Consider the following 22,957-nt stretch of genomic DNA (forward strand, 5'->3'; position numbering starts at 1 on the left):
TATCGCATGTGTGTGTATGTGTGTATGATTGTGTGTGTGTGTTCGTGTGTGTGTACCAGTGTGTGTGTCAGATCTGTCAGAAAGTAAAGTCCCTGTTGACCTTGGGTTATGTGTTGGTAATACACTGTAATGCTAAGTAGACTGGACAGGACAGGGATTGCCTCCTCTGTGTTAATATGACTGAGCTTACAGATCACTCTGTGTGACAGGAGAGCTGATATAGGCCCCTTAACTATACCATAGAGACTACATAGAGACAGCCTATATTTACACACACACACACACACACACACACACACACACACACACACACACACACACACACACACACACATATATATATATATATATATATATATATATATATATATATATATATATATATATGTGTGTGTGTGTGTGTGTGTGTGTGTGTAAATATAGGCTATATATACACCGTACCAGTCAAAAGTTTGGACACATCTACTCATTCAAGGAGATTCTTCAAATAGCCACCCTTTGCCCTGACGGAAGCTTTGCACGCTCTTGGCATTCGCTCAACCAGCTTCACCTGGAATGCTTTTCCAACAGTCTTGAAGGAGTTCCCACATATGCTGAGCACTTGTTGGCTGCTTTTACTTCACTCTGCTGTCCGACTCATCCCAAACCATCTCAATTGGGTTGAGGTTGGGGGATTGTGGAGGCCAGGTCATCTGATTCAGCACTCCATCACTCTCCTTCTTGGTAAAATAGCCCTTACACAGCCTGGAGGTGTGTTGGGTCAATGTCCTGTTGAAAAATAAATAATAGTCCCACTAAGCCCAAACCAGATGGGCTGGCGTATCGCTGCAGAATGCTGTGGTAGCCATGCTGGTTAAGTGTGCCTTGAATTCTAAATAAATCACAGACAGTGTCACCAGCAAAGCACCGCCACACCATAACACCTCCTCCTCCATGCTTTACGGTGGGAAATACACATGCGGAGATCATCCGTTCACCCACACCGCGTCTCACAAAGACACAGCGGTTGGAACCAAAAATCTCAAATTTTGACTCATCAGACCAAAGGACAAATTTCCACCAGTCTAATGTCCATTGCTCGTGTTTCTTGGCCCAAGCAGGTCTCTTCTTCTTATTGGTGTCCTTTAGTAGTAGTTTCTTTGCAGCAATTCGACCATGAAGGCCTGATTCACACAGTCCCCTTTGAACAGTTGATGTTGAGATGTGTCTGTGACTTCTATTTGGGCTGCAATTTCTGAGGCTGGTAACTCTAATGAACTTATCCTCTGCAGCAGAGTCTTCCATTCCTGTGACGGTGCTCATGAGAGCCAGTTTCATCATAGCGCTTGATGGTTTTTGCGACTGCACTTGACGAAACTTTCAAAGTTCTTGAAATGTTCCGTATTGACTGTCCTTCATGTCTTGAAGTAATGATGGACTGTCATTTGTCATTGCTTATTTGAGCTGTTCTTGCCATAATATGGACTTGGTCTTTCACCAAATAGGGCTATCTTCTGTATACCCCCCCTAACTTGTCACAACACAACTGATTGGCTCAAACGCATTAAGAAGGAAAGATATTCCACAAATTAACTTTTAATTAATTAATTGTTAATTAAAATGCATTCCAGGTGACTACCTCATGAAGCTGGTTGAGAGAATGCCAAGAGTGTGCAAAGCTGTCATCAAGGCAAAGGGTGGCTATTTGAAGATTCTCAAATATAACATATATTTTGTTTTGTTTAACACTTTTTTGGTTACTACATGATTCTATATGTGCTATTTCATAGTTTTGATGTCTTCACTATTATTCTACAATGTAGAAAATAGTAAAAATAAAGACAAACCCTTGAATGAGTAGGTGTGTCCAAACTTTTGACCGGTACTATATATATATATATATAAAGCACCGTTCAAAAGTTTGGGGTCAACTAGAAATGTTCTTGTTTTTGAAAGAAAAGCAATTTTTTTGTCTATTAAAATAACATCAATTTGATCAGAAATACAGTGTAGACATTGTTAATGTTGTAAATGGCTATTGTAGCTGGAAACGGCAGATTTTTTATGGAATTCCTACATAGTCGTACAGAGGCCCATTATCAGCAACCATCAGTCATTTACATTTACATTTTAGTCATTTAGTAGACACTCTTATCCAGAGCGACTTACAGTTAGTGAGTGCATACATTTTTCATACTTTTTCAGTCCTGTGTTCCAATGGCATGTTGTGTTTGCTAATCCAAGTTTATCATTTTAAAAGGCTAATTGATCATTAGAAAACCCTTTTGCAATTATGTTAGCACAGCTGAAAACTGTTGTGCTGATTAAAGAGGCAATAAAACTGGCCTTCTTGAGACTAGTTGAGAATCTGGAGCATCAGCAACAGGCTCAAAATGGCCAGAAACAAATAACTTTCTTCTGAAACTCGTCAGTCTATTCTTGTTCTGAGAAATTAAGGTGAGAAATTGCCAAGAAACTGAAGATCTCGTACAACGCTGTGTACTACTCCCTTCACAGAACAGAGGAAACTGGCTCTAACCAGAATAGAAAGAGGAGTGGGAGGCCCCATTGCACAACTGAGCAAGAGGACAAATACATTAGAGTGTCTAGTTTGAGAAACAGGCACCTCACAGGTCCTTAACTGGCAGCTTCATTAAATAGTACCCGCAAAACACCAGTCTCAACGTCAACAGTGAAGAGGCGACTCCGGGATGCTGACCTTCTAGGCAGAGTTGCAAAGAAAAAGCCATATCTCAGACTGGCCAATGAAAAGAAAAGATTAAGATGGGCAGTCTGAGATATGGCTTTCTTTTTGCAAATGTATAAAAAATAAAAAACGGAAATATCACATTTACATAAGTATTCAGACCCTTTACTCAGTACTTTGTTTAAGCACCTTTGGCAGCGATTACAGCCTTGAGTCTTCTTGGGTATGACACTACAAGCTTGGCACACCTGTATTTGGAGAGTTTCTCCCGTTCTTCTCTGCAGATCCTCTCAAACTCTGTCAGGTTGGATCGGGAGCTTTGCTGCACAGCTATTTTCAGGTCTCTCAAGAGATGTTCGATCAGGTTCAAGTCCGGGCTCTGGCTGGGCCACTCAAAGACATTCAGAGACTTGTACCGAAGCCATTCCTGCGTTGTCTTGGCTGTGGGCTTAGGGTCGTTGTCCTGTTGGAAGGTGAACCTTTGCCCCAGTCTGAGGTCCTGAGCGCTCTGGAGCAGGTTTTCATAAAGGATCTCTCTGTACTTTGCTCGATCCTGACTAGTCTCCCAGTCCCACCGCTGAAAAACATCCCCACAGCATGATGCTGCCACCACTATGCTTCACCGTAGGGATGGTGCCAGGTTTCCTCCAGACGTGACGCTTACCATTCAGGCCAACGAGTTCAATCTTGGTTTCATCAGACCAGAGCATCTTGTTTCTCATGGTCTGAGTGTCACGATCGTCTGAGGAAACGGACCAATACGCAGCGCGTGGAGTGAACATGATGACTTTATTTAAATAAAAGCAACCACGAAAACAACAAACAAATGACGAATGTGAAGTCCTACGGTACACTGACCAAAAGGAACAAAAACCCACAAAACCAACAAGAAAACATACAGATTAAATATGGCTCCCAATCAGAGATAACGAGCCGACAGCTGACACTCGTTACCTCCGATTGGGAGTCATAGACCAAACCTAGAAATGAACCCAACAGAAAGGCAAACCTAGAAATACACACAACAGAACTACCAACATCGAAATACACCCAAATACCCAACAAAACAAAATACACCCTGGCTCAAATATCAAAGTCCATGGAGCCAGAGTGTCACAGTACCCCCCCCTAAAGGTGCGAACCCCGGGCGCACCAGCATACAGTCTAGGGGAGGGTCTGGGTGGGCGTCTGTCCATGGTGGCGGCTCTGGCCCAGGTCGTGGTCCCCACCCCACCTTAGTCACTATCCGCTTCCGTAGCCCCCTCCACATGACCACCCCCAACTAAACCCCACTGGATTAAGGGGCGGCACCGGACTAAGGGGCAGCACCGGACTAAGGGGCAGCACCGGACTAAGGGACAGTACCTGACTAAGGGGCAGCACCGGCCTGAGGGGCAGCACCGGACTGAATGGCGGATCCTGGCTGGCTGGCTCTGGCGGATCCTGGCTGGGCCGGCTCTGGCGGATCCTGGCTGGACGGCTCTGGCGGATCCTGGCTGGCGGAAGGCTCTGGCTGATCCTGTCTGGCAGAAGGCTCTGGCTGATCCTGTCTGGCGGAAGGCTCTGGCTGATCCTGTCTGGCGGAAGGCTCTGGCTGATCCTGTCTGGCGGAAGGCTCTGGCTGATCCTGTCTGGCGGAAGGCTCTGGCTGATCCTGTCTGGCGGAAGGCTCTGGCTGATCCTGTCTGGCGGAAGGCTCTGGCTGATCCTGTCTGGCGGAAGGCTCTGGCTGATCCTGTCTGGCGGAAGGCTCTGGCTGATCCTGTCTGGCGGAGAGCTCTAGCGGCTCCCGGTCTGGCGGACGGCTCTGAAGGCTCATGGCAGACGGGCGGCTTTGCAGGCTCAGTACAGACGGGCAGTTCCTGCGGCGCTTGGCAGACGGACAGTTCAGACGGCGTTGGGCAGACGGGCAGTTCAGACGGCGTTGGGCAGACGGACAGTTCAGGCCCCGTTGGGCAGACGGCAGACTCTGGCCGTCTGAGGCGCATCGTAGGCCTGGTGCGTGGTGCCGGAACAGGAGGTACCGGGCTGAGGACACGCATCTCAGGGCTAGTGCGGGGAGAAGCAACAGGGCATGCTGGACCCTGGGGACGCACCGTAGGCCTGATGCGTGGTGCCGGAACTGGAGGTACCGGGCTGAGGACACGCATCTCAGGGCTAGTGCGGGGAGAAGCAACAACAGGACGCACAGGACTCTGGGGACACACAGGAGGCTTGGTGCGTGGTGTAGGCACTGGTGGGAAAGGGCTGGCGACGCGCACCGTTTCCCTGGTGCGAGTGGCCGGAACAGGCCGGGCCGGGCTGGCGACGCGCACCGTATCCCTGGTGCGAGTGGCCGGAACAGGCCGGGCCGGGCTGGCGACGCGCACCGTATCCCTGGTGCGAGTGGCCGGAACAAGCCGCGCTGGGCTGGCGAAGCGCACCGTATCCCTGGTGCGAGTGGCCGGAACAGGCCGGGCCGGGCTGGCGAAGCGCACCGGATCCTTGGTGCGAGGAACCGGAACAGGCCGAGCCGGGCTGGAGACGCGCACCGTACACTTGGTGCGAGGGGTCGTAACAGGCCGGACCCTACTGGAGGCACACACCACTGGCTCTATCCGGGAACTGGAACGGGCCGGACCGGACTGGTAATACACCCCAGTACCACTGCGCCGTGCCTCTACATCTCCTTTCCCTACTTTGCCCAGTGACCCCCGTAACCTGGTTGCCTCTTGAATACGCCCCTTCTCTGCCTCCGTCAGCCCTGTGGTAGCCTCCTGCTGCCCAGCCGCCCAAGCCATGTGCCCCCCAAAAAACTTTTTGGGGTTGCCTCTCGACCTTCCGACGATGGCCCTGCTGGCGCCCGTTGCTCCTCTCGCCGTCGCCTCTCCACCGTTTCGCTCCATGGACGGCGATCCATCCCATCCAGGATCTCCTCCCAAGTCCAGGACCCCTTTCCGTCCAAAATCTCCTCCCATGTCCAGGAAGCCTTTGGAGCTGGGTCCTGTTGCCGCTGACACGCTGCTTGGTCCTTTTATGGTGGGTTTTTCTGTCACGATCGTCTGAGGAACGGACCAATACGCAGCGCGTGGAGTGAACATGATGACTTTATTTAAATAAAAGCAACCACGAAAACAACAAACAAATGACGAATGTGAAGTCCTACGGTACACTGACCAAAAGGAACAAAAACCCACAAAACCAACAAGAAAACATACAGATTAAATATGGCTCCCAATCAGAGATAACGAGCCGACAGCTGACACTCGTTACCTCCGATTGGGAGTCATAGACCAAACCTAGAAATGAACCCAACAGAAAGGCAAACCTAGAAATACACACAACAGAACTACCAACATCGAAATACACCCAAATACCCAACAAAACAAAATACACCCTGGCTCAAATATCAAAGTCCATGGAGCCAGAGTGTCACACTGAGAGTCTTTAGGTGCCTTTTGGCAAACTCCAAGCAGGCTGTCATGTGCATTTTACTGAGGAGTGGCTTCTGTCTGGCCACTCTACCATAAAGGCCTAATTGGTGGAGTGCTGCAGAGATGGTAGTCCTTCTGGAAGGTTCTCCCATCTCCACAGAGGAACTCTAGAGCTCTGTCAGAGTGACCATCGACCAAGGCCCTTCTCCCCCGATTGCTCAGTTAGGCCGGGCGGCCAGCTCTAGGAAGAGTCTTGGTGGTTCCAAACTTCTTCCATTTAAGAATGATGGAGGCCACTGTGTTCTTGGGGACCTTCAATGCTGCAGAAATGTTTTGGTACCCTTCCCCAGATCTGTGTCTCGACACAATCCAGTCTCGGAGCACTACGGACAATTCCTTCGACCTCATGGCTTGGTTTTTGCTCTGACATGCACTGTCAACTGTGGGACCTTATATAGACAGGCGTGTGCCTTTCCAAATCATGTCCAATCAATTGAATTTACCACAGGTGGACTCCAATCAAGTTGTAGAAACATCTCAAGGATGATCAATGGAAACAGGATGCACCTGAGCTCAATTTCGATTCTCATAGCAAAGGGTATGAATACTTATTTAAATAAGGTATTTCTGTTTTTTGTTTTTAAGAAATAACAAACATATACACTACCGTTCAAAAGTTTGGGGTCACTTAGAAATGTCCTTCTTTTTGAAAGAAAATCAATTTTTTGTCCATTAAAATAACATCAAATTGATCAGAAATACAGTGTAGACATTGTTAATGTTGTAAATGGCTATTGTAGCTGGAAACGGCTGATTTCTAATGGAATATCTACATAGGTGTACAGAGGCCCATTATGAGGTATAGTGTGTAGATTGATGAGGGAAAAAACGATTTAATAAATTTTTCAATAAGGCTGTAACCTAACAAAATGTGGAAAAAGTCAAGGGGTCTGAATACTTTCAGAAGGCACTGTATTAGAGTGAGAATATAAATATGTGGTGTGTACAGACAATATCATTTGGAAAATAAAATGGTATGTACAGTACTAGGTATACTAGGATGAGCTATTCACAGTGGTTCCGTGTTTCTAGCCACCCAGCTTTGTGACAGAGGAAATGTAGTTTGTTGAGTACACAGAGTGACGTAACACAGATTAACAGATGGAGCTGTATTAAGGTGATAGTGGAGAGGGCACTTTCGCTCAACAAACTCTTCTAGAGCCATCCCACTGGGCACAGACTTTGAGTTGCACCCACTTTTGCCCTCAGAACAGACTCAATTCGTCTGGGCATGGACTCTACAAGGTGTCTAAAGAATTTCACAGCCCATGTTGACTCCAATGCTTCCCACAGTTGTGAGAAGTTGGCTGGATGTCCTTTGTGTGTACTGTCACCCCAAGTGACATATAGCCTATTGACACATTGACACCTAATCATCTTTAGTTATTTTTAGGTGTTTTCAATTGTTGTTTTTGATAACATTGAGTTTTTATTGCGTATATCTGGCATTTGACACGTTAACACTTTTTGGCTTGGCTAGCTAGCTTTTGTTTAAAAAATGCATCTGGACACAGTACCATCTTTTTTTGTTTCACCTGGCTGCCAATTCCAGCTCTTTTGAGAACATAATTTGAGGAATCGCCTGAAGCGTGAGAGGAATGCGAGATAGAGGAATACAGCAGTGCTGAGAAAGAGGGCTCGTAATGAGGACGACTGGCTACTATTCTGAACTTTGCGTGGTGAGTTTTCTGGCACTCACAGCTGCTGAGGAATCACCCAAGTGGGTGCTACACAGAGTGGAAGAGGAGAAGTCCAGTAGCTATACGACTCAGGCTGGTTCCCAGACTTGCCCTCTACAAGATCATCAGCAGACTCCATCACCATCATCTACCATCCTCTGTCTAGCTCCCTTCGCTCAAGCCATGAACTGACCCTCTCCATCTTCGGAGGATGCAGAGTTCAGAGACTTGGCCTCTATTGGTTGACCTGTCATGATATATTGCTTGTTTGTTTTTTTGCTCTTGAAGCGCTTTGAGATTCTATGAAAAGCGCTATAGAAATGTAATTAATTATTATTATTATTAATAAAAACATATACAAAGAAAGGGCTGGTTTATGTCAATGTGTAATGTTTTTATAAGGGAGTGCCAAGCCAAGCTGTCATACAGTATATCGTAAAATGTGAAGAGCTATCAGTTGTTAAGTGGATGGAGTATTAAGGTGTCATGGTGGTTGTATTGCATCTTACCTGATGGATCATCTTTCTCTGGACCGGATACTACAGATTCCACGGAAAGGTTCTCAAACGACTGGGAATGAGACAGACGGACAGAACGGTTCCACAGTGATGAGTGAGGAACCGGATGGTACATGACATGACAGAATGACCATGGCTAGTGAGCATTTTAATTTCCCTTTGTGTTATAGTAAAAAGCTATAAATTACATCAACACCCTGTCATGCTGTAATTAATCACTAGAAGATATTTCAGGAGTACCCTCCACTTCAGTGTTATGTTGTTGTTTCCTGAGAGCACCATATCCTTTGACCTCCCCATTCTGGGTATCTTTAGACAGTCAATCACCTGCCTTTACCGTAAATACATACATAATGTCCAGACAGACAGTTGTGTGTGTATGTGTGTGTATGTGTGTGTATGTGTGTGTGTATGTGTGTGTATGTGTGTGTGTATGTCTTACCTTGCTTCTCCGAGTCAGGGGCAGCCCCAACACTGATCCATTCTCTACATCTCCCATAAGGAAGTCAGACACTCTGAAAGAGGAACACACATCAACAATGAAAGGCATATACATACAGTACTACGGAAATAACCCTTAAGCACTGGTCTGGTGTCAGTTGTGTTGTTTTTATAACAATGGTAAGTGTATGGATTTGGTTGTTGGCAACACTTTAAGAGTCAACAACACAGGCAGCCATTATGCAAGGAAACATAGACTGAAGGTTGAGAATATTACATTATCTAGAGGTGTAAGACAAGGATGACCTTTACCTATTTATTATTGCAATATAAATATTGGCTATAAATGCAAGATCAAATATAGTTTGTTTGTGTCACAATAAAGAGTCAGAAAAAAATGAGCTAGTTATTGCAATCACTATTACAACGCTGTACTTACACATTGCCAAAGGTGAACGCCAATGTGTCGATAGAAGTGTATATCTCTCCGAAAAGCTTCTGCTTGTTCTCCTCGTTTACCTCCTTGAAGTTAACACCTGTCAAAACAGATGAAGCAAGTTAGGCTAAACTGTGAAACCAAATAACTGGGACAACCTACACCTATTCAGAACTGAAGACATGATGCACTGTAATGTCAAAACATATAACCTACATGAACATGAGACTAATCATTATCAGAATATGTTGCTATACAGGTTGAGAGACAGCAGAGATTTGACTACAGTAGAGATTTGACTGAAACAGCAGAGATGTGACTGAAACAGCAGAGATTTGACTGAAAAAGCAGAGATTTGGCTGAAACAGCAGAGATTTGGCTGAAACAGCAGAGATTTGGCTGAAACAGCAGAGATTTGACTGAAACAGCATAGATTTGGCTGAAACAGCAGAGATTTGACTGAAACAGCAGAGATTTGACTGAAACAGTAGAGATTTGACTGAAACAGCAGAGATTTGACTGAAATAGCAGAGATGTGACTGAAACAGTAGAGATTTGACTGAAACAGCAGAGATTTGACTGAAACAGCAGAGATTTGACTGAAACAGCAGAGATTTGACTGAAACAGCAGAGATGTGACTGAAACATTAGAGATTTGACTGAAACAGCAGAGATTTGACTGAAACAGTAGAGATTTGACTGAAACAGCAGAGATGTGACTGAAACAGTAGATATTTGACTGAAACAGCAGAGATTTGACTGAAATAGCAGAGATGTGACTGAAACAGTAGAGATTTGACTGAAACAGCAGAGATTTGACTGAAACAGTTTAGATTTAACTGAAACGTAGAGATTTAACCGAAACAGTAGAGATTTGACTGAAACACTAGAGATTTGACTGAAACAGTAGAGATTTGACTGAAACAGTAGAGATTTAACTGAAACAGTAGAGGTTTGACTAAAACAGTAGAGATGTGACTGAAACAGTAGAGATTTGACTGAAACAACTGAGATTTGACTGAAACAGTAGAGATTTGAGATTTGACTGAAACTGTAGAGAAATGATTGAAACAGTAGAGATTTGACTGAAACAGCAGAGATTTTACATAAAAAGCAGAGTTTTGACTGAAACAGTACTGATTGAATTGTAATCTGGAAAGGCACACAGTTTCCTGCCTTAAGTCTAAACAAAGTGATGACTGAAAAAGAGAAGGGAAAAACACCAATGTAAATAGGTCTATAATCAGTCTCCACAATAAACTTCCTGTCCCACTCGGGAGGAGGAGAGAAAATAAACCAGGATAGAAGCTCAACAGGCAGCACCAACAGCTCAAGCTGCATCTGAAACTGCACTCTATTCCCTATATATTGCACTACTTTGGACCACAGCGCTATGGTAGATCCCTGTGGACCCTGGTAAAAAGTAGTGCACTATCGGGGAATAGGGTTCCATTTGGGACGCAACACCAGTGACGCCATTCCCTGCGGCCATTCCCCTAGTGTCGATGTTCTCTCCGCCTAACAATAGAGATGTCTAGAGATCAGGAGGGGAGCAGGAGATCAAGAGAATGGTTCAAGGAAAGAGGCTTGTAGAAAGCTCCTTCTACAAAGCACTTTTTCTTCTTCTTACCAGAAAGTTATTTGAGTTGTCTTCTTTTACATTAGATATATTAGAATGCTCTAATTAAACGATTAGTAGCCCAGGTTGAATGTTTTCTAGTTAGTTGAGCCCCATGGAGACTTAGTTCCAAAACAGTTCAAACAACACTTAGCAGCACAAGAACCACAAACGGTTTCCCATTCTAGAATCCTCTTCGTCATACAGGAAATAGGTAAGCAAGCGACAAAGGAACTAGGAGACTCAGAGAGAGAGAGAGAGAGACCAGCAGCTCTCTATGCTCTTACAGTGCAGGCTTCCTGTCTCTATACAACAAGAGGAACTCTACAGTAAAACACACACACACACACACGCCAGCCAACACTTACCCTTCAGTGGCTGAACACTTTTTAGCATTCAGTCTGTGTGTATGATGTGGTCCGCAGTCGGGTGGTTGTTATAGCACCACCACTGTCCCAGCCACAAACTCTTTCTACCCAATCTGCTCTCAAGGACTTCTCTCTCTTCTCTCTTCTATGTTGGTCTTCCTGACTGTATGGTACAACCACTCCTTGACTGTAGAACCACTCCTTACTCAGTAGGTACTTCGTGGTTCAGTGGTTCCAAAGGGGGACCTGCCTCTAGTGGTCAAGCTGATCTACAGCCCGTTTAATGCGCTAAAGCTTTCTCCAACTGACACAGGGGAAATGGCTGCACAAATCTCCTCCTTTATCTCCCTTTGAGTCACCCAAAAAGCTTCTCTTTCCAGGGAATTGAGGCAAAATGTCTCCAGTACGGAATTCAAGCCAATTCCATAAGTTCCAGAAGCTCCTATGAGAGGTAGGACCCTTTCAGACGGGACGGTAGAGTTAGTGGTTCCTGGTAGTTTGACTCCCAGGATCGTCTGTCTGTGAACGCAGCTAGCTAGCTCCGCCTAGGACGCTATCGCTGCGTCTCTCTGGCCTTTACGTCCTCTCCTACCCCCTCCTCCCCTCTCCGCAACACAGGACATCCTGAAGCTCACTAGAACACAATGCCAGCGCTCGCTCCGGCCAACCACAGTCCAAACGTGGATGTTACATCATCAGGCAAAAACTGCATTGTTTTCACTGGGAAAGCACATTACTCCTGAACGAACACTAATCAATTCCACCTCTCAGCCCAGTGCAGGGGGAAGCTTGCTGACAAAACAGATATTAATGGGAGCAAACATACATGACTTAGCCAGGACATAGGAAGCAGGTCATTGGGGGCCATCAGGCCATAGGGGCCATCATGGTAATGTGAATGCCTCAATGACCCACATACATAATGTGACTGGACTATGGTTTACAAATTCCAGCAACATCCCAAAATGACCCAGTTTTCCAGAAATCCTGGTTGGAGGATTCCGGATTTCCTGCTTGTTCCCTCTTGATTCTGGGAACCTCCAACCGGGACTTCCGGAAAACCTGGACATTTTGGGAAAGTTACTGGAACTTTGCAACCCTACACTGTACCAATGTAGGGAGGGGAAACAACCACATCTCTTCATTCAGGAAATGACCGGTGTCATGTGACAGGTGTCAAGTCATGGTGTTCATCACATGTCATTTTGGTGTCCTTCTCAGATACCTTGGTTTAGCTAATTGGGTGATACACCACCTACAGAAAAAGTATTTTAATTTGCTCATTGTATAAACACCTTTGCTGAACTCGTAAGACTATGTGTAGGATATCTTGCGACAGACAGACAGACAGACAGACAGACAGACAGACAGACAGACAGACAGACAGACAGACAGATAGATAGATAGATAGATAGATAGATAGATAGATAGATAGATAGATAGATAGATAGATAGATAGATAGATAGATAGATAGATAGATAGATAGATAGATAGATAGATAGATAGATAGATAGATAGATAGATAGATAGATAGATAGATAGATAGATAGATAGATAGATAGATAGATGGATGGATAGGGTTAGGGCCAACTCCCTAACCCTTGTCTCTTCCTCTCTCTTTCCTCCTGGTGTGTGTCTCCTCTCCCTGGACAGAGACCAGTGCTGTGAAAGTCATAGCCCCACTAGGAGAGCATGAATTAGGCCAGGCATGAGCGACTGGGGACGGTTCCTGATCCACTGAGCCAGTATGGCGGGCAGAGACAGACACACAAACACGCACACACACACGCACACACACATGCACACACACACACACACACACACACACACACACACACACACACACACACACACACACACACACACACACAGAGAGAGACACAGACCCCAGTTATCTCCACCCTAGGCACAGGGCCACAGCCTAGCCGCACGCCTGGATATTCCACTTTCTCTTATTTTAATCTCTCCTACCTGAAATGATTACTTCAGTCTCACGTTACATGGGGACCAGGCCAGGTGTGTGTGTGTGCGTGCGTGTGAAGTGACTAATGTTGGCAAAGAATGAAGGATGCCAATGAGTATGTGTGTATAGCCTGTTGAGCGTTATTGTGTGAGGGTCTACTACAGAGGACACATATTCTGGCCCTCTAGTGGTGAGAAAGGTTATCATGGTGAGGTATGGAATTAAGAATGAAAGAACAACATGCTAGTTTAATGGGAGTGTCCTGGAGCTTATACCTTAAGCATTTTATTGATTCAGCAGTGATACTGCTGTTCTGTTCCTATATACACAAAGCACTGTTAATATTAAACTGTTCACAAGAGAAAGCCCCACAGCCTTGAAACCAGATTAGTCATTAGCAACATCACATGACTATTGGCTAGCTAGCCACAGGAGGCTCTATGTGAAGTCTTTTCAACTGTCACAGTAGAGCATGCAGATCTACTGCATCCAGCGCTAATGCTCACTCTGTCTCTGTCCAAGCCGCCATACAATAGCTTCCTTCAGTTCTGCTTGAAATGCACCCAGGCTGCATACCGTAGTGTACAGTCATGGTCAAAAGTTTTGAGAATGACACAAATATTAATTTTCACAAAGTCTGCTGCCTCAGTTTTTATGATGGCAATTTGCATATACTCCAGAATGTTATGAAGTGTGATCAGATCAATTGCAATTAATTGCAAAGTCCCTCTTTGCCATGAAAATGAACGAAATCCCCCAAAAAACATTTCCACTGCATTTCAGCCCTGCCACAAAAGGACCAGCTGACATCATGTCAGTGATTCTCTCGTTAACACAGGTGAGAGTGTTGACGAGGACAAGGCTGGAGATCACTCTGTCATGCTGATTGAGTTAGAATAACAGACTGGAAGCTTTAAAAGGAGGGTGGTGCTTGAAATCATTGTTCTTCCTTTGTTAACCATGGTTACCTGCAAGGAAACACGTTCCGTCATCATTGCTTTGCACAAAAAGGGCTTCACAGGCAAGGATATTGCTGCTAGTAATATTGCACCTAAATCAACCATTTATCGGATCATGAAGAACTTCAAGGAGAGAGGTTCAATTGTTGTGAAGAAGGCTCCCAAGAAAGTCCAGCAAGCGCCAGGACCGTCTCCTAAAGTTGATTCAGCTGCGGGATCGGGGCACCACCAGTGCAGAGCTTGCTCAGGAATGGCAGCAGGCAGGTGTGAGTGCATTTGCACGCACAGTGAGGCGAAGACTTTTGGAGGATGACCTGGTCTCAAGAAGGGCAGCGAGGAAGCCACTTCTCTCCAGGAAAAACATCAGGGACAGACTGATATTCTGCAAAAGGTACAGGGATTGGACTGCTGAGGACTGGGGTAAAGTCATTTTCTCTGATGAATCCCCTTTCCGATTGTTTGGGGCATCCGGAAAAAAGCTTGTCCGGAGAAGACAAGGTGAGCGCTACCATCAGTCCTGTGTCATGCCAACAGTAAAGCAACCTGAGACCATTCATGTGTGGGGTTGCTTCTCAGCCAAGGGAGTGGGCTCACTCACAATTTTGCCTAAGAACACAGCCATGAATAAAGAATGGTACCAACACATCCTCTGACAGCAACTTCTCCCAACTATCCAAGAACAGTTTGGTGACGAACAATGCCTTTTCCAGCATAATGGAGCACCTTGCCATAAGGCAAAAGTGATAACTATGTGGCTTGGGGAACAAAACATCGACATTTTGGGTCCATGGCCAGGAAACTCCCCAGACCTTAATCCCATTGAGAACTTGTGGTCAATCCTCAAGAGGCGGATGGACAAACAAAAACCCACAAATTCTGACAAACTCCAAGCATTGATTATGCAAGAATGGGTTGCCATCAGTCAGGATGTGGCCCAGAAGTTAATTCACAGCATGCCAGGGCGGATTGCCAGGGTCTTGAAAAATAAGTATTGACTCTTTGCATAAACTTAATGTAATTGTCAATAAAAGCCTTTGACACTTATGGAATGCTTGTAATTATACTTCAGTATACCATAGTAACATCTGACTAAAATATCTAAAAACACTGAAGCAGCAAACTATGTGAAGACCAATACTTCTCAAAACTTTTGACCACGACTGTAAACCAAGACTTGGAATCGACTTTGGTTCAATCACTTTTTAGTCATTTGGTAGAATGCATTTAGAGTGGAAGGAAGGAGAGGTATTTACAACACCACGACACACACACGCACACACAAACACCTCCCCAGCCTTTGTTCCAGGTCAATGTGTCACCGTACTTCGTTAACATAGAGCATTGCCAATGGTATGCAGCCAAACCAGGGCCAGGCCGCTATGCAATTCCAATTGAGCCGAGGTATACTCTACTCTGAGATTCTTGTGCGCGGGCCAAGTGAAGAATTGCCCTCCATGGCTGATCATAATCTCGAGGAGAGGAGATAAATGGGATTCCTGAGCCCTGTTCCCTCAGGACAGCAACACAAAGCACAAAGACTTCACTCTTTTGAGTCAAACACACTCCTCTCCCTCCTACCACTGGACTCAATAGGAATTCAGATTTAAACATTCAAATAATATATGGTCTGTATTTTTAAGTCAGGGGTTTGAATGCATGCTGTGTGTGTTATTTGAGCGAAGTTCTGATATTTAAAATGAATTAATCCTCAAAAGCCTGCTGCAAATACACCTTCTAGTTTTGCTAAACAGACAAACATGCTGGCCCTGTAATGCTTTAAGCACAAACCTTCTTCCAGACCTAATCCAGCCAAATGAGACCTGGGGGAGGTAGGGAGGCAAGGAGTGCGAGCCATTAGGGCGGGAGACAGGGAGACAGGGAGACAGGGAGGCATGAAGACAGGGAGGCAGGAAGACAAGGAGGCAGGAAGACGGGAAGCAGGAAGACAGGGAGGCAGGAAGACAAGGAGGCAGGAAGACAGGGAGGCAGGAAGACAGGGAGGCAGGAAGACAAGGAGGCAGGAAGACAGGGAGGCAGGGAGGCAGGAAGACAGGGAGGCAGGAAGACAGGGAGGCAGGGAGGCAAGGAGACAGGGAGGCAGGAAGACAGGGAGGCAGGAAGACAGGGAGGCAGGGAGGCAGGGAGGCAGGGAGGCAGGGAGACAGGGAGGCAGGAAGACAAGGAGGCAGGAAGACAGGGATGGCAGGAAGACAGGGAGGCAGGAAGACAGGGAGGCAGGAAGACAAGGAGGCAGGAAGACAAGGAGGCAGGAAGACAGGGAGGCAGGAAGACAGGGAGGCAGGAAGACGGGGAGGCAGGAAGACAGGGAGGCAGGAAGACATGAAGGCAGGAAGACAAGGAGGCAGGGTGTGTTTGAGCTGTGTAAGGGAGGGAGATAGGGAGTTAGGGTGTGTTTGAGCTGTGTAAGGGAGGGAGATAGGGAGTCAGGGTGTGTTTGAGCTGTGTAGGGGAGGGAGATAGGGAGTTAGGGTGTGTTTGAGCTGTGAAAGGGAGGGAGATAGGGAGTTAGGGTGTGTTTGAGCTCTGTACGGGAGGGAGATAGAGAGTTAGGGTGTGTTTGAGCTGTGTAAGGGAGGGAGATAGGGAGTTAGGGTGTGTTTGAGCTGTGTAAGGGAGGGAGATAGGGAGTTAGGGTGTGTTTGAGCTGTGTAAGGGAGGGAGATAGGGAGTTAGGGTGTGTTTGAGCTGTGTAAGGGAGGGAGATAGGGAGTTAGGGTGTGTTTGAGCTGTGTAAGGGAGGGAGATAGGGAGTTAGGGTGTGTTTGAGCTGTGTAAGGGAGGGAGATAGGGAGTCAGGGTGTGTTTGAGCTGTGTAAGGGAGGGAGATAGGGAGTTAGGGTGTGTTTGAGCTGTGTCTCTATGCTCTAGGGAGTGCTGCTCACCTTTGACCTGTGCGATGACGGTGCCTGCAGCACTGAGGATGTCCACAGAGTTGAGGGTCTGGTGTTTGCTGATGACTGCCTTCAACACACGCAGCAGCTCCCCCAGACGCTCATGGACCACCTGGTGAAGACAGTCCTGGTGCTCTGGAGGACAAACAGACACAAAGACAAGACTGTTAGAGACCCATCTCAGTAACACAATGGCTACGGTGTTTGTTCATATTCATATACTGTATAAGGCACATTTTATCTGGAAAGAAAAGACACAAAGACACAACTGTTAGAGAACCATCTCTAACGTGTAAATATGTTTGTTTATATAGACTGAGTCACACTCAGAACAGACTCAATTCATCAGGGCATGGACTCTACAAGGTGTTGAAAGCGTTACACATGGATGCTGACCCATGTTGACTCCAAAGGTTCCCACAGTTGTGTCAAGTTGGCTGGATACCCTTTGGGTGGTGGACCATTCTTGATACACACGGGAAACTGTTGAGCATGAAAAACCCAGCAGCGTTGCAGTTCTTGACACAAACTGGTGTGCCTGGCACCTACTACCATACCCCGTTCAAAGGCACTTAAATATTTTGTCTTGCCCATTCACCCTCTGAATGGCACACATACACAATCCATGTCTCAATTGTCTCAAGGCTTAAAAATACACTGATTGAAGTGGATTTAACAGGTGACATCAATAAGTGATCATAGCTTTCACCTAGATTAACCTATGTCTAGGTTAAGGAAAGAGCAGGTGTTTTAATGTTTTGTACACTCAGTGTACAGTAAGTGTTTATAATGCATGATAAGGATTTGTAAGTTATATATTTCAATATAAAGAGGAGACACCAGTCAAGTAATTCCACCTAGGTGTTTATTTACATTAGTCAGACATGTGTGGATCTAATACAAGAAGAAAGAGAACCCTTTGTGATTTTAGAGGCCTTAGCAAACTCAGGTATGACGGTAAATGTGACTACCTGATAACTAATGCATAACTAAACAAGACCTGTAGTGGTCTTTCTGTAATTAGTGTAGTATTTATCTGTAGTGTGTACACATCCATAATAAAACAGACCATTACTAATGCTTTAGTAATTACAGTGCTGCCTGGCTCTATAGATGTTAAGGTCAAGAGCACTTTAGTATTCAACCAGCTTGATAATGTATACACCACATAGTTAGAGGGTGAGCTCATCAGAAAGCAGCTGAATGGGAGGACAGAAATGAGTCATCTAACAGTGTCCAGATGCTTTTACGACTCCCTTGAACCTTTTATCCACCAACGCAGGGGAGTGAGTATGGTAGTGACACCGTTCTGACACAGCCTAGTAGTACCCACTGATGACTGGTTTTCCCAGAGCCCAGTGAAACTGAGGGCCACAGAGAGGGTCAGAGTCAACACACACACACACACACACTCGCAGGCCTGTCAAAGCCACATTTGTGCTGACTGTCACCCCTGGATTACCCTGCATATGGAAAAGGGGATCAGGGAGACTTTAGCCGTCTCCCCTTTTTTCTTTTATTCATTCCCCCTCTTTTTTGGAGCGGGACAAAAAGGGCCGGCGGTGGAACTAATGTTTCTGGGTGGATGTGGCTGCCATCGCCATGACAATGCCAGCTGTCCTCCAACCAGGAAATACAGCCAGCTGACCAGTAGGTGACTGTCGGACTGCTTCATATGGACCAACAGTAAATGTCGACAAGCACCAGACCAAACAAGTGACTGCTTCATAATAGAACCACAGGGAACAAGTTACTGTAACAACCACTAGCTACATCTAACAACATGAAGTGACGATTTTATAAGAACTACCAGTCACAAGTCAACAACATCCACTAGACCAACAAGTGACCGCATCCTCAAGTCAAAACAACAGGTCACAACAAGTGAACCAACCCTAGATCAATGTACTTTATAGGATGATGTCAATAAACATCAGACCGAACACTAGAGAGAACAGAACCCTTCATTGGATAAACAGTAACAGCGATTCTACAACACCAATTGATTGTATACTGTAAAACTCCCAGCAGCCTCTCTGCTCTGCCAACAGTCTCTCTACAGGATGTCTGGAGTCTTACCCAGCTCCATGGTAACCATACCCAGTTTCATGGCAACCACCTCCATCCATCTTCTTTAGATGTCAAACTACAGCTACTTCCTGTGTCTGGAGAACCTGGTGCTTTCTCTTCCTTTTGTTTCAGCCTGGCTTCTGCCATGTTTCAGCCTGGCTCCTGCCATGTTTCAGCCTGGTTTCAGCCTGGCTTCTGCCATGTTTCAGCCTGGCTCCTGCCATGTTTCAGCCTGGCTCCTGCAATGTTTCAGCCCTGCCATGTTTCAGCCTGGCTCCTGCCATGTTTCAGCATGGCTTCTGCCATGTTTCAGCCTGGCTCCTGCCATGTTTCAGCCTGGCTCCTGCCATGTTTCAGCCTGGTTTCAGCCTGGCTTCTGCCATGTTTCAGCCTGGTTAAAACCTTGCTTCTGCCATGTTTCAGCCTGGCTCCTGCCATGTTTCAGCCTGGCTCCTGCCATGTTTCAGCCTGGTTTCAGCCTGGCTTCTGCCATGTTTCAGCCTGGATCCTGCCATTTTTCAGCCTTTCTCCTGCCACGTTTCAGCCTGGTTTCAGCTTGGCTTCTGCCATGTTTCAGCCTGGCTCCTGTCATGTTTCTGCCCAGCTCTTGCCATATTTCAGCCTGGCTCCTGCCTGGCTCCCTGTGAGGAAGAGCCTCGCAGTGTGCCTCTGGCCTGGCCCCCATAATGCACCACACTGAGCCCCATTATCCAGCAGGCTGTAACTGCATTAGGGCGTGGGGAGGGGGTGGTAAGGTGGGGGTACTTCCTAAACAGGTCTAATTTATCCCTGCCTATGTTGTTCTGTGTGTGCAGCCTTAATAAAGACCATTCGGTTTGATGTGTGAATGTTCGGACAAGGTCATAATGAAACAAGAATGTAATGCAAAAAGAATGTCGCTGAGTGATTCATAAAATCCCAACTTCCTACTCTGTTGGGGTGTTCCCCTTGAAGGAGCGCATTCAGCACAGTGCAGCTGCTCACCACAGGCACTCTCTCTCTCACTCTCTCTCTCTCTCTCTCTCCCACTCTATCACTTTTTTGTCTCCCGCTCTCTCTCTCGCTCTCTCTCTCTCTCTCTCTTTCTGTCTGTGTCTCTTCCTCATCTTTTTTTATTTTGCCATGAAGGACATTTGCTTCACAGACCCAATGTCTTTCCCAACCTAGTGTGTGAGTGGGTCCTCACACATTTCATGACTGACTGACCCACCATTGTAAAACATATTTTGGAAGCTGTATAAATGCATAATAATCATAATAATGTCTACATTTATTTTTGACATGTTTATTCTATTACAGACACCTTAATGCATACTTTTAAATTATATTATATGAGCTAAACATACAAATAAAAAATAAATACAATAAAAACATTTTCCTTAAAGTATAATTTTTTGAAATGTTTCTGTCCCCACTACAACAACAAAATACTTAAATACATGTAACTTTGTCCTTGAAACATTCCTTTGGAGGACTGCTTCTTCTGGGGAAGCGCCAATATGGCTTACCAGTGGCCTCAAAGCCTCTCATTTGCCAATAAATAGCATCAGCAATACAGGGTTTATATACATCATTGGGTGGGTCAGGGTTGCCAGCCGCCCCAAACGTCCAGTTCTTAATTGGCTAGAGGTTAGATTAGACCCCTATTTAAAGACAATACACTTTGAATGACAATGCCCACACAATGGCCTGAACCGTCTGTCCACACATACAGTACATTATGGCCCATACACATAGACACAGAGTAACAGAATCCTCAATCCCAGGGTCTGGAGGTGGTGCAGATTAAAAAGCCTGAATGCCCCATGAGACAGAGGCTCTTCCTTCTGCAGGTGCAGGATGGCGGGAGCCTCATAATGGCTGTTGATTGGCCTTTACGTCCAGGCCATCCTATATGGAGCTAATTAGAAGGACATTACGTTTAGTCCACTGGCCCAGCAGGACACAGGATAATGTACAGAGGCTGGTGGTTTAACCCTGTGCCTCCCTGTTAGAGAGGAGCACAATGGGACAGAGCCCTGTTCCCACCAGGGACCTCCAGCACCGGCAGGGACCTCCAGCTATCCACACTATAGACCCCTGTCTGTTGCAGCCACAGGCCGGGGAGACTTACTTCACAATGGATGAGAGGGACAGTTTCACCATGAATACAATCCTCACTCAGAGTACTGGGAACTGGAAGAGCTGCTTTGTTTCACTTACTGTGCAAAAGTTTTAGAGCAAAACAATTATGAGATTTGGTAAAAAGAAATACAAATTAATAGTATGCTAGCTGCCAGGAAAGGAGAGTTTTTTGGACAATGTGGGAAAACCATCAGTTTGCTGAGAATAGTCTGTTTGAGTGGGAAAAGCTTTCCTTTTGTCTCAGAGGCCATTTGCAAACAGTGGGGCCTGTCTCCTTGAGGGCCTGCCTGCCACATGAAGCATTTATGGAACAATAAATCACAATGCCAGGATTTTCACTTTTCACAGGAGGAGGAGGGGTGGTGGGGTAAGGAGGGAGGGTGGGAGGAAGCGAGGTTGTTTGGTCGGTGGTGGTACCCTCCCCTGGGTTTTGTCCCAAACATGCCCCTTTAAACCCACATCCAAGCTTAGCCAGGTTATGGGAGAACAGAGCGAGACATTCCCGGGAACGCTCTGTTGGGAATAGAAGCTATAGGGATCAGTCTCCCATTCCAATGAAGAGGCCAAGGGAGCGAGAGGAGAGGGCTTGCCAGAACCACATCGCCACATTTTTACTTCATTAGCGTCATGGAAACCACTGCATTCCAGCCTGGCTGTGTCTCTTGTTAGGAAGTGGGGCGAGCGCAAGGGGTGAGGGGGGGATCCATAATAAAAACATTGTTGGATCATTCACCATCGAGATGACACCTCAATACGAAAACATTCAAAGCCCCTCCGACTCTATGGGCAGCTATCTAATGAGTTAGGCATTCAAATAGGCCTTTCTTTCATCAACAGAGGTCATGTCGCTCAAAAGGCCTGAGTGATCCTATGTATGGATCAACCATGCACTAGGCTCCATATAACAGATTCCTCAATATAATGGTGATGCAGCTGAAATAGTAACTTCACATAGACCAGGGACACCCTTGTCTTTTGAAATAATGAAAAATATATACTTTTATATGTTAAAATGTCACACTCTCTTATCCAATGGCATTTGTTTCTGGAAAAAAATATGATGCCTTAATGCTTTCGAAAAAAAAAAATCCATGGCGTGACAGAAGGATATATTTTCAGCAACAAAACCCCCCCTGATTTCTATGATCCTTAGCACGGATGTCATCATGTCATGATCCTCTCTTGTAACATATAACTTTCAATGGCCTCTAATGGTCGGATCCATCTGTTATGACTACATTTTCCTGTGACCCTAGATATGTTCAGTCATGCATTGAAAATCATGGGAGCTATGTATTATTTATGCTTCAAAACATTTGAGAAGACAGAGGGGGCTTAGCGATAAAAAGCAAGTGTGAAATCACTAAACATGTCACAACTGTGTTCAGAAGGGGACCGATTAAACACAAGGAGCTCATAGGCTAACATAGCTTTGGGCTAGCTAACACTGGCTAGGCTAAATATGGTGCTGGGTTGGGCCATGACTAACGTCAATCAGACGACCAACCTCAACGTGTCCCATTGAGTCAACCTACAGCTGGACATTATTGTGACTTCCCACTCAAATAACCAGCTAGGGCTTTGGTAGGAGGGCTTTGGTAGGAGGGCTTTGGTAGGAGGGCTTTGGTATGAGGGCTTAGGTAGGAGGGTTGTCAAAGAAAGAAGTGCATTCCCGTAATCAGTTATAGTCTACTGGCAGTAGGACTTTA

The 22,957-nt window shown here is 45.9% G+C and overlaps 1 protein-coding gene across 3 annotated transcripts in view; it reads right to left on the minus strand.

Annotated features, from left to right (window-relative positions):
- Positions 1–22,957, minus strand: part of arhgap29a (Rho GTPase activating protein 29a) — a 75,036-nt gene that overhangs the window by 24,440 nt on the left and 27,639 nt on the right. For 2 of the 3 annotated variants that reach the window (XM_041862252.2, XM_041862251.1), the window contains exons 3-6: positions 17,046–17,189; positions 9,237–9,333; positions 8,799–8,871; positions 8,348–8,408 (exon numbers count right to left, since the gene is read on the minus strand). In XM_041862252.2, the coding sequence (XP_041718186.1) occupies positions 8,348–8,408; positions 8,799–8,871; positions 9,237–9,333; positions 17,046–17,189 (375 nt within the window). Of the gene's footprint in view, positions 1–8,347; positions 8,409–8,798; positions 8,872–9,236; positions 9,334–11,219; positions 11,717–17,045; positions 17,190–22,957 lie in introns of those variants that run through there. The other variant, XM_041862253.1, reaches the window with a different exon arrangement.

The sequence above is a fragment of the Coregonus clupeaformis genome, chromosome 34, assembly GCF_020615455.1.
Source record: "Coregonus clupeaformis isolate EN_2021a chromosome 34, ASM2061545v1, whole genome shotgun sequence".
Lineage (NCBI taxonomy): Eukaryota > Metazoa > Chordata > Actinopteri > Salmoniformes > Salmonidae > Coregonus > Coregonus clupeaformis.